This window comes from Papaver somniferum, chromosome 10, assembly GCF_003573695.1.
Source record: "Papaver somniferum cultivar HN1 chromosome 10, ASM357369v1, whole genome shotgun sequence".
In the NCBI taxonomy this organism is placed as follows: domain Eukaryota; kingdom Viridiplantae; phylum Streptophyta; class Magnoliopsida; order Ranunculales; family Papaveraceae; genus Papaver; species Papaver somniferum.
In genome coordinates this window covers 152,941,206-152,954,052 of record NC_039367.1, presented here as the reverse complement: position 1 = coordinate 152,954,052, position 12,847 = coordinate 152,941,206, and the positions used below count along the sequence as shown (strand labels likewise).

The 12,847-nt window shown below is 36.4% G+C and overlaps 1 protein-coding gene across 1 annotated transcript; it reads left to right on the top strand.

Moving 5' to 3' along the window:
* The first annotated feature begins 1,547 nt into the window (after window positions 1-1,547).
* On the top strand, window positions 1,548-4,246 carry LOC113317701 (protein NRT1/ PTR FAMILY 1.2-like). Its single transcript, XM_026565847.1, has 4 exons — window positions 1,548-1,871; window positions 1,984-2,201; window positions 2,482-3,047; window positions 3,292-4,246. Exons 1-4 carry the CDS (start codon window positions 1,748-1,750, stop codon window positions 4,163-4,165), a joined length of 1,782 nt encoding a protein of 593 aa, XP_026421632.1. The 5' UTR covers window positions 1,548-1,747; the 3' UTR covers window positions 4,166-4,246.
* The last annotated feature ends 8,601 nt before the right edge of the window (window positions 4,247-12,847 follow it).

Genomic DNA, 12,847 nt, shown 5'->3' with positions numbered 1-12,847 from the left:
CTTCTCTAAACTTCTCAAATGCACCCCATGCATAATGCATTCAAACTTTTTCATACTTTGGTAACAACAATCAGTCAACCAAGAACACTTAGAACATGACACAATCAACTCTTTTTATTGCATCAAAGGGAAGAAATACAAAACTTGCCCACTTAGGGACTTACACAGACTCTCCTATTTTGGGTCTCTCACTCACATATGCAAAGCTGCCGAATTTTCCATGCCTTAAGACCATTTATAAAACAGCTTTACTTGGACAAACCGTGCACAACCGTTGCACACTCATGGGACATCCATTTGTCCCATGGAGCAGTTCTGTAACCGCCAACAACTGTGCAAACTGGCCAGTTTTCTCCAACTCGCGCCAATCATCCAACACCTGTTCTATTGCAGTTAAGAACCTTCTCACACGCTTATACACTTCCTTTATAACCGTTCTTCCTTGTCTCGCGTGTTTGGCATGCTTGTGAAGCTCGTAACCAACTCCTAACTGTCACTTGAGCTGTATTGCACAACCATTGCGATTTATAGGATTTAGCCTTGAACCTTTGCTCAGCCGCCTTGGCCCTGCCAACTTCCTGCTCTATGCTAATGCACGGACCATCCTTGGGCTTTAAACATCAAGGCCAATTCCTCATGGCGTCATATGCTTCACTTAGCCAATTTTGCTTCACAATAGCCATGCAACTCTTGCATTACTAGCTTCTTTGCATTGTCCAAGCTTTGGCCTTCCTTAAACTAATTCCATAGACCAACTCTTGGCCTATTCTACCTTCTTGCATCATCATTGAGTTTGGGCCAACTCAATTCCACGGATATGCCGTAATGCCAACATCGCATGTTGGATGTTGCATCTTGCCACTTTGGCTTGGTCTTGCCTTTCCCTCAATGAAGTCTTATTGTGTCGGCCAATAAGCTTCATTACTTAGCCAAATATCTTTACAGTGTAGCGCTAACTTTGCGCTTCATTGGCCCTGCAGGGTGCCACCATCTTAGTGTTTGACGATCTATACAATATACCGCTATTATGGCTTCGTAATGCGTCATTAAAACGAAGTACTGACTTTGCCTGCAACATTGTAATGCGCAATCATTGTGCGACACTTGTCATCCATGTCATAGCATGGTAGATCATCGTTGAGTTTGGCTGGCATTTCATCATATACATAAACTCTTCGAACATTTGATATTAAAGAACCGTCATCGAACTGATCATCGGGCATTTTTGTAGATTCTACATCATCAACACCTGTATCGGTGCAGATATTAATTCAGTTGTTTGAGATCTTTTTCAAGAGAAGTAAGGAAAGGGAGTTCTAGTTTAGTTTTAGTTTTTTCAAACACAAGAACAGCTTTACGATTAAAACAACACTAAACTACATTAATTAGGGTGTTGCGAATATGAGTTTAAGTTTAGTTTTAATTTGGCTCCCAAATATATGCATCCCTGGTCAAAAGTCAAGACCATCCTGGTCAACACTAAACTACATTGAATATTTTCAGTTTTTCTTGGCGTGAGCACCGGCCTCATGGGTTATGTCATCCTCGCAACGAATTCAGTCCTAATTTTCAGTCCCAAGTCAACATCCATTCTCTGTTTTCAGCCTAGAAATAATCAAAAACTTAAGATTGATGACATACTCGCATTGAATTCAGAAACCATATCCATCAGCCATGATCCAATCAATGAATGAATGTGAATTTCAACCTCAAATTCCCAACACCCTAATTGCAAAATCGAATAAAGATGAGCTACAGAGAAGCAGAGGAGGAGAAAATGGAATTAGTGGAGCAAACTCAGAATCAAGAAAACCCCATACAAGAGAATTCAAGTACAAAGGGTGGTCTAAAAACCCTTCCTTTCATCATAGGTAAAAGTTCCATCGTTATCATTAATTTGGGTTTTTTATGAGAAAAATAAAAGTTTTTATTTTTAAGTGATTTGAGTGAAATTTGAAAGAATTATTTGTGGGATTTTTTCAGTGAATGAAGCATTTGAGAAAGTAGCAAGCTATGGGATTCAACCAAATTTGATTTTGTATTTGATGAATGAGTACCATTACAGTATTGCTACTGGGGTAACTATTTTGTCTATGTGGTCAGCTTCATCAAATTTCTTGGCTATTTTTGGGGCTTTTCTTTCTGATTCATACTTGGGAAGATTCAGAGTTATTGCTTTGGGTTCCATTGCTAGCTTTCTTGTAAGTTCTAAAACTTTATGAATTTTTACTAAATTTTAATCTTGTTAGCATCTTATTGGACTAGTTTTAACAGTATGAAATTGAAGTATATGTACCCTATGTGAATGCAATTTAGGCAATTGACCGCCTGTTTAATTTGTTCTCGTCTTCGAATGTAGATGATAAGAAATTTAATTGTGCAGATGAAATTGAACTTCAATGTTCCATTGTTTAGTTGCTTATGTTGTTATTATGTGGGGATTGCTTATGTTGTTATTATGTGGGGATTTCAATTTTGCAGGGGATAGTCCAGCTATGCTTGACAGCAATGTTTCCACAAATGAAACCGAAACCTTGTGATTTGTCTTTAAATGTATGTGACTCGGCGACACCAGCTCAGTTCCTTTTTCTATTATCATCTCTTGGACTAATGTCTATTGGAGCTGGTTGCATTAGACCGTGTTCGATAGCATTTGGTGCCGATCAGTTGCCCCAAAAAGATGACCCCGCAAAAAATGAAGAGACATTACAGACCTACTTCAACTTTTATTATGCTACAATTGGAATTTCAACTTTGCTTGCCTTGACAGTTATCGTTTATATTCAAGATCACTTGGGATGGAAAGTGGGTTTTGCAGTTCCTGCCATGCTCATGTTCTTGTCTGCTCTTTTCTTCTTCCTTGGGAATTCTTTCTACATCAAAGTGAAAGCCAGCACAAGCCTATTTACTGGATTTGCTAAAGTCTTCGTAGCGGCATGGAGAAATAGACGTCTTGATCTTGCTCTTGCTCCCCACACAATCAACTCGGATGGGGTTTATTACTACAGCAAGGATTTAGAGCCTGTTGCACCATCAAACAATCTAAGGTACCACTCTCACCAAAATCACATTTTTAGTAGTTATCTGTCTACTATTACCACAAGAGTACAAAGCTTATTGATCTTGAACAGATGAACCCTAAAATAGACTATTGTCAGTGTGGGAACAATTTTTCCTAACAATATGCCCATCCATTTGGGTGTTCAAAAAACAAACAAAATTAGTATGTTCCAGAGCTGGCAGAGTAAAAAGAAACTGCCAATAATTATGTTTTACTTGCAATATGTGTAGGTTTCTAAATAAAGCTTGCATCATTAGAGATCCCGTAGAAGATTTAAAACCTGACGGATCACCTGCCAAACTGTGGGAGCTCTGCACTGTCAGTCAAGTAGAAACCCTCAAATCACTAATCAGAGTTATCCCTATCTGGTCTACCGGTTTCATGATCTATATGACACTCTCACAGAACTCCATTCCAGTTCTCCAAGCAAAAACCATGAATCGACACATAACCACTAACTTTGAAATTCCAGCAGGGTCCTTTGCCTTGTTCACAATTACTACGTTAACAATATGGGTAGCGTTTTATGATCGAGTAATTGTTCCCATACTTGCAAAGTACACCGGAAAGCCAAATGGGATCAGTGCAACAATAAGAATGGGTATTGGATTATTGCTCTCATGCATAGCCATGGCTGTTGCAGGAATAGTAGAACGCATTCGCAGAAGAAATTCAGTCGAAGAAAACTTTTCCATATCGGCACTATGGTTAGTGCCACAATTTTGTTTGATTGGTTTAGCGGAGGCTTTTAATGCAATTGGACAAATAGAATTTTATTACAGGCAGCTTCCAAAGAGCATGTCTAGCGTTGCAGTGGCATTTTTCACATTGGGTACAGCTTTTTCGGGTTTGTTAGGGGGTTTAATCATAAGTGTTGTTGATAAAGTTACCAAGAGTGGTGATAGCAAAGAGAGTTGGGTGTCCAGAAATCCTAATTTGGGTCACTATGATTACTATTATTGGTTTCTTACTTTCTTGAGTGTGGTCAACTTTTTCTACTTTGTAATTTGTTGTTGGTGCTATGGGCCATGTGGAGAAGAGGAAAATGCTAGGGCTTCTGATGATGTAGGAGAAGTTAATGAAGGGATGTTGGAAAACTCGTAGGGATTTTCCTAGTTGCTCTTAAGCTTGATCCATATTTGTAATGATCTGCAAAGTAATCATAGTTTCAGGTTTCTTACCAAATTTTGTGTGGTTTTACATACATTTTCAGAAAGTTCCCAGGTATAACTCATTACTTGTGCTTTAAGTAGCTCTCAAATGTGGCTTGAAGTTCAATTCAGGTATGTCATAAGACTTCGCTTTCATTTCTTGCTGTTAAAGAACTGCAAACTGACGATTGTATATGACCATATAGGCCAACTAGGACAACAAAAACCTTAGAAGAAAGAAAAATAAATGTAGAACCCATGTTTTCAATTCTTACTGTCAAACCAAAAAGGAATGCAGAATAGTGTCCCATCAAACCTCGATAATTCAGTAGAATGATTTGATGATTAATTTAGCGTCTATTCTCAAGCCGAATTGTTGATATCCTCCTAATATATTACAAGCGAAAACGGTTGAACTGATCATTTTTTTTTATTTTATTTTTGACTCAAATTGAACTGATCATTTAGCATCGCAATCTCAGGATGGTAAACTGATCATGTAGCTCTGCAATCTCAGGATGGCGGGATTAACGAAAATTTTGTTTCAGAATGTATGTTACTGCTTCCATGTTAGGATTACACCGGAATTCTTTCTCATATGGTACTTTTTACTTGATGTTCTATTTTCTCCCGTCCTCTTATCCACATAAGTAACCGAGTTAAGTGAAACAAGGCTCTCCTCATAAATGTCCGGTTCTTCCATATATCCTATTCCCCAGACCTTCGTTACTGTGTCATTCTTTGTGCTCCATAAATGAAAACCTAGACAAGGTATATAATACTGTATATCAGGATCACCTCATCCCTGAAGAGCCATATCTGTTTGGTACCAAAGTTTTTAGGAATTATACATTTGGAAATGCTGAACCGTTTAGCCCAAGAGTTTTCCACTCCATCATAATCATGCGTGACCCATACATCAGTACCCATCCCAGGGATATTGGAAAAAAAAACAAATGTGGTTTCTTAAAACTGCAATGCTTGGAACTGCAATGTCTTACACGGCATATCCACGAGTGTTTCATTGCTAATACCGAAAGATACTGTAACTTAGAAGTGTTTCGGCCTTTTGGGTGGTATCCAAAGGATGGGTAATATTCCACACCCGCATCCGATCCGTGAAAACAACGGTTTTCAACGATCTATCCACGTCCAATTCGCTGAGAGACGAATTGGAAATCCACCCACCCAATTCGGACTGAGTCGAATAAAATCTACGAATTTGACTGTTTTGCTCACCCCAACATATGCATGACTTTTGAGATGCTAATGATACAAGTTCCTGCCAAAAAAAAAAAAACAATAAAGAAATGATACAAGCCTACAAACAACCATAATACAATGGGCTTACTTAATATATTTTGTTTTTCTCTTAACTTTATATAAAATTCACGCTAAAAATAAAGAAATTAATGATCCATATGTGAAACCCAAAAATTAGTTTATCACCGTTAGTTTAAATTAGTTTATATTTTGTTTTTCTCTTACTTAATATATTTCTACCCCATTTCAACTTTTTCTTATATGAGTAACCCACCGTTTAGATGCTCCATATGTGAAACCCAAAAATTAGTTTTAGAAATACAATTTTACTAAACGAACCTTTCATCTATTTCGGATATCCAGTTTCTTTCTATAAATTGAATAGTTTTAATCAACGTAATATAACAAACCGTGATAAATGAAAATATTGTTACAGGCCTGCGGTTCATGGATATGCGGTCCAACCAAATTTCTAGGATCGTATATAAAGGAAACTACGTAATGCATCTATCCTTATCTCTCTAATAAAATGGTTCTCCTTCTTGTCTTTAGATCTCTGTTCTTCGCCTCTGATTCTCCTTAAACACGTTATTATGCACGATGTTCCTCACGTTGATTTTTTTTAATCATCAACTCACGTACGATCTTTGGAATCTGGTTTTTGGGTCGTTGCTTCAATTCTTTTTAGTATTTCAATGAATCAGATCGTTAAAGAAAGAAGCTCAATGTCTGATTTCTTTTGGGAGAAAATGCTCAATTTTATAACTGGTTATATACTTCTACTATTCTTCTTTCAATCAGATCCGTTTTCTAAGATACGTCTGGATAACTACCATATCATATGTAATTGGACGGTCTATATCTTCGTTGCTCGTTGCGGCTAATATTTTCTTTTATTTCCATTTAAACATCAGAACCGAGAAGCATGTACCCCTAATTCCTTCTTTAATTTTCTATTATGTTTACAAACGCAATCAAGTATTTGCATGTCAAGTGTGCTTGTCCCATGATATGTTTTGTCTTGTTTTTGGCCATTATCCTAATACGAATCTTGATGCCATTATCAAAAGGGTATGTATGCCATGTAAGAGTACCAATTTTTGATTATTCTTAGATCCATCATTTATCATCCGTTTTTGCTTCATGTCGTCATATGATATCATTTTCTTTATTATTATTTAATCTTCAATATGCTCTTGTGAATTAATTGTCCGTTACATTAATTGCTGCACAATCTGTGAATGAGATTGTCAACATTTATGCTCTTGTGATTTTTTTTAAAAAAAAGGGTGTGCTCTGGTCTCGGATTGCAAAATGCCAACTGATACAAAAACAATCGTATCACGCGGCTAGGATTTAGAAATATAATTTTGCATGCAGATTAAAAGATTGGTAAATGATTAGACCCCTAATGATATATTTGGGTATGTTCTTACTATTTGCTATGTCTGTTTGTTTATTGGATCATTGTTTAAACATTTCCAACACCTATTTTTCTCAAAGTAGTCGGTTGTTGTCTATAAAAACATGGGATTTGGTTTAATCTCATGTCATGTAAGAAGTCAAAGGAGACCTTCATACATTGACTTTGATAGTTGACCCAGAATGTTACTTTAGATTTTATTGTGATCTTTGATCGGGTTATGACCGTTGGCCGGTGAAGTTAGATTGATCCACCTGCAGAACCGTCAAGAAAAATTGGTTCCTAAAAATCTAATTTGACGTAATTGCCAGAGTCAAAAGATATGTTCCAAATTGGCACATACATCCCAACTTTTGTGGAAGAACTCGCAAAAAGTGGTATGAGTTAGATCTTTTTTTCCATCTTTCTACTTCATTTGTAATACGAACGAACAAGTATATATTAAAGTATGCAAACAAGAGATTTACCATCTTTAGTAATATATTCAACCAAAAGATAGTGGCTGACATATGTTGTGAGATTTTCTTGGCCTGTTGAGATAAAGAAATTTCTCAAGTTAAGCTAAATGTAGCAAAAATTGAAAATTGAAAGAACCCCTGAAGTAATAAAGGTTAGACGTACCGACTCATATAAAGCATGTGAAAAGGGACATATATATCATGAGACAAAGATGTGTTTTTCCACCGGTAGTAATGACACCAAAGTATAGGTATCAACTGGATATGAGATGAAGCTAAGATGTAATTCTATCTCTCACCAAAGAGTTGGGAATGAATCTTCTTACCGATATTGGTACAAGCAATGCAATGCGTGTACCATAGTAGCAACAAATTTCCATGGGAAGGTTATACTTTAGATATCAACTTTAATGACAATAAGAACTTTCACTGGCCGATTGACTATTTAATTGAACTAGATCAAATGTTTGCGCTTATGGAATGAAAAGTACATCATTCCCATGAGACGTAAATTCTCTATGGCACTTGAGATATATTGGGTGAAACGTAATATATATTCACTCTAAAGTAGTTGAGTTGAATCCCACTTTTATTACGTAATAAGGCCACACCACTTATTAAAACTCTCAAGACCCAAATGTTTAACTGATAGTTGTTTTTCTTCCACTAATTTAAGGAATTTAAACTAGTTGTTGAACTATTTCCTTATAATGTGACTACGAGGATTGGATCATCCAGCGCAACACTACTCAAAAATTTATTTTCAAGATAGAACAAAGACGTCACAAAATCTCTATTTGTACCGAGAGATAATCACACCTTGTTAAATTCCAAATAAACCCATGCAAATGGATATCATGTGGAACCAGACTGTGATGATAATGTAATTGATTGCATCTTTTATAGTCACTAATGTATTTGGAAGGAAACATACTTTAGAGAGACTAATGAGTCATTTTAGTGAAATGTAAATCACTATAGTATTAATTTGGATTATTGAATCCATATTGACCCCGACGATGAAATGTTGGAAATTGACTCATACAGACTTTGACATAACCAAAGGCACTTTGGTTGTGACATGATTTTTCGTTTTGAAAGGACTCATACGTACATCGCTGTGTTTGAGTGGACGAGACAACGAGAACAATATTGACAGAATGCGAACTAACGACATATCTCTCAATAAGTGTTTTCTAAAGTACCAGATGCACAACCCCCTCCTACCTCCCATTATGCTTTTAAGTAAGAGAGCGTATCACTCATCTTACAAAGTCTTCAGTAAAACAGGATCGAAACCATCCTAAGATGCAAATGGTAAACAATCCATGTTACAAAGATAACAAGGTGAAATTTTGAAAAATATTCATGCAGAATGCGGACCATTAAAGTAAATGCTCTGGTGAATGTTTTGACATTTTTGGACTAGTTATAGTTCCCGAGAAATTTGCCTTTGGAAAACTACTAGTACATATTTTACATGTAAGGGCTCACCACCCCTTTTATATGCTAGAGAATGTACATCAAAAGGACTTGATGGTTATGCATATTTAATTGGATCAATGCAAAGCATCCTATACCCCATGGTCTCGCAAAGGCTATCACCAAAAGTTACAGATGGTTCCTAAGGCATGGTTATGCGTACAAACCTACCTTAACTGCTTGGGGAATATGCAATATTAATGCATCTTTACTTAATTCGTTTTAGAACCCAATATTAGTCAACCTTTTCTGCGTACCAGTTGGTAACTGGAATTAAGCCTAACATTCGTGTTATTACGCATTTTTGGTTGCACTATATATGTGCCACTACGACTCCACATCGTACTATGAAGGGTCTTCAAAACTGTTAAGTATTATGTTGGAAATGAGTTCCCAACAATTATCCTCATTTTAAACCTTTTGACAGGAGATCTCTTATCGCTAGATTTGCGGGTTATCACTTTAATGAGACAGTCTTCCCATCGTTAGGGGGAGATAAGAAAAAATATTTTCAAAGGGAACGACAAGAATTGTCGTGGTGTGTTCCCAATGTGTCTCATATTGATTCTTGTACTCCACAAATGTAAATGTGAAGTTAAAGAATAATCAATTTTCAGAATGTACATTGATGTCCCTAAAGTGATGAGCACATACCAGCTGCAAACCTACCTGCAAGGTTACAAATCCTCAATAAGGGATACACACCATAGACTAAGGTGTTGCAACTACACTTAGTGAAAGTGTGGTTGAGGTTGTGGCTACATAAAGGAAGTTGGAGAGACCTCTTGGTTCGATCAATCCTCACCTAGAAAGGAAGTAGGTGAGGAATGCACAACTTATTTATATCATATGAAATCATATCATTTGATTGTCTCTGACTATGCCCATGAATCAATACTGGAGGACGCTCCGAAGTTTAATGATTCCAGAGAACAATGACATCCCAAGTGGATTATGAGAATGCGCATGAGTCAATGGAAAGATCATGCGAGCATATTGATGATTAATTTCATATACACTTGCTTAAGGAAATAGAGTAAAATGAGATCAAACCCAGCTCCTTGTTTCTTAATGTCAACGAAGAACATATTTGGCCTATACAATCCAGGTAAAACTTGGTTCTTTGACAAATAAAGGTATTTGGTTTGGTAGTGCTAACCAACCAAGTGTAAAGCCTATTGGACATACATGATTAATTTTCCACAAGGCATAATGAGAAGAAAGCAGTCTTAAAGTATAAAGACTCTCCTTATGGTGTGAGATTTCTCAAAAAGCCCTGGAATTGTTATCTTGTAATAAATGTTATAGCATTTTGCTAATCTTAGTTAGCTTGGTAATTTCAAAAGGACTTGAAATGCAGCATATGGATGTGGTTGTTACGTATCTCTGAAAGAATCAAGAGATATCAGATATTTACAAAAGTACTTGTTAGACTTTTGTTTCCCAAATCTAGTGACTCTAAACCACAGAGTGCGTTTACATTTAGATATAACACTCACTTATAGATTGAAGTCGACTCGGGCCACGACTCCTATGCCGTGTGCGAACCCAAGGGGCCGAGACGATATCGTAATCGTCGTCCTTCCCTGCACACAGTTTATATTTAAGGATACCCTTCCGTAGGGTTTAAAAATAAAAATAAAAATGTCCAAAAATTAATTTCCAAAGTCCAAAAAAAAAACAATAAAAATTACGAAAATAAAAATGTCTCTCTTTTTTTTCTCTCTTTTACAAAATAAAGAAAATCTTCTTCTTTCGCTCCTTTAGCTTTGCTTTTCGCTCCCAAACTTTAAGTAAATAACCACAAGCTTTGGCAATATTGTCTTTCGCTCCAATCTTCAAAAATCTGCAAGGAAACAAAAAAAAAACCAAAAAAACGTAAAGAAGAACAAAAATAATAAAAAAAAAAAATCTAAAAAAAATGCTAACTAAACACAGGTCCGCGTCGGCGGCGCCAAAAATTGATGGTTTTGAAATAGTGATTGTAGTAGATAGTGGTAAAAGGGGTTCTTTTCGAACTTGTGAAGGTAACTCTTTTTTTTAGATTTAAGCAAATAAATAAATGAAGGAAATTAATAGTAATGTCAAGATTTTAGAAGGATTAAGGCTCAGGATTCACTACCGCTTCAAGTTGATTGGTTATAAATAATATTTCAGAAATTATTATTAAGCTCTTTTTCTTATTAAATCACTTTTTAATTTAAAAGGTGTCCAAATATTAAGTTGTAATCCTTAAGCATGATTTATCAAAGAATTATTCTAAGCATAAAACATCAAACTGATTCACAACTAATTAAGAAAACCATTTTCTCCTTTTTTTTTATATTTATCCAAGTGAATTAAATAAAGTAAATAATTAAAGAAATTATAAATAAAAATATTACCAATCAAACATGAGTGAATAGATCCTCCATTTCCTTAATCACCAAGAATTTAGCCGCTCATCATGTTGGAAAACCTCTCAAAATATTTCATTGATGCTCAAAAATGTTTTACAATGAAGAGAAGGACAAGAAATTGATGTAAAACAGAATTTTTTGCGACCCCCAGAAGACGTCCAGTGTCAACGACAGAGCTGAAGCGCTGTTGTCATTGAAGAACTACGACCTACACCGGACAGTCGATGAAACTGTTGATAAACGACGGTCTTGGAGAGTCTGTTCTTCACGTTCTTCCTCCTCGCAGCAGCAGCAACAGAACCAGAATCTCTGCAACTTGGATTTTCTTGCTCTGTAGTGCTCTAAACCTCTCCCAATTCTCTCCTAAAACTCTCTAACCCTTCTTATGACTCGAACCAACACTTATATAGCTACCAAACCCCCAAAAATCTCGAGTGAATCCGACTTCTTCGTTTTCTCTCTTCTCTGCGCTGTTGAGAAAATATCTCTCTCTGATCTCCCTGTACGCGTTTGTTAGCTATAAATTTGCTACCAAACTCTTATCAAGACTTGAACAGGACCAAGTATAGTTTACTTCAGCGCAAAACTCTCCCAGAATCTCTTGAAAATAGCTTTGAAAGTTAAACAGAGAGTACGTGTCCTGGTTGGACTTTGATCCATTCTCCCGGTCATTCCAGCCCAAATGGTTGGGTCCAATCGATCGTAACAGACTTGTTTACTCAATTACAGCCCATTAGTAGCAAATACAGCAATTGAATCTCCAAAAATCACGTCCAAAATTCGATCACCAAATCTGCCAGTGCTGTAACAAGTCTTCCCGCCAAAAACCCATTTTTGAATTTTGAGAAGGAATGCCCCCTATCCTCTGATGGGGTGCGAATAGCAATTGGGTTTGAAATAAAATTCTTGGGGTGGAAATAACCAAATCTTGGGTGCCTTTAGTAATTTTTCTTGGATGTTTTCCGGACTTTTCCGGGATTCCTCCGGGGTATTTCTGAGTGTCTCCAACATACTTCTGGGGTGCTTCTGGTACGTTATCTACGGAGGTTCAAATGCCACATTTTGAGCCAATTCCGCCGCAAAACCTTATTCTTCCAAAAACACCTACAAATAAATAAAATAACCAAATAAGTACGATATCGAGCACTAACAATATATACAAATGGGCTATATTAGACACATAAATGCGTCTAATATCCGCTATACATCTAGATAAACATTGTAAGATGCGTCCGCTGCTTTACAGCTGGATAAGATTAGGAGAGAGATAAAAATGAGAGGGACATCTGCTATACAGCTGGACTAATTACGTGTGATGAGTTAAACCAGTGCTAGAAAGATCTTGTGCCGGATTGAAAGCAGACTAACAAAGAAACCAAAATGCATCTTTCTTCGACTCTCTCACAGTGCCCAGTAGAAACAACGCCTTCTTCGGTCTTCAACTGTTGATGATAAACTCTCGAACCTCATAGAACCTTGACAATTAACTCTTATCTTCGATTTCTTGCTTGACTTATAAATTTCTTCTTCCCTATGGCCTTATTGAACAAAAAGAACGTAATGATGTTTCATTATTATTTTTTTTATTTTATTTTTTCTTTTTTTTTTTT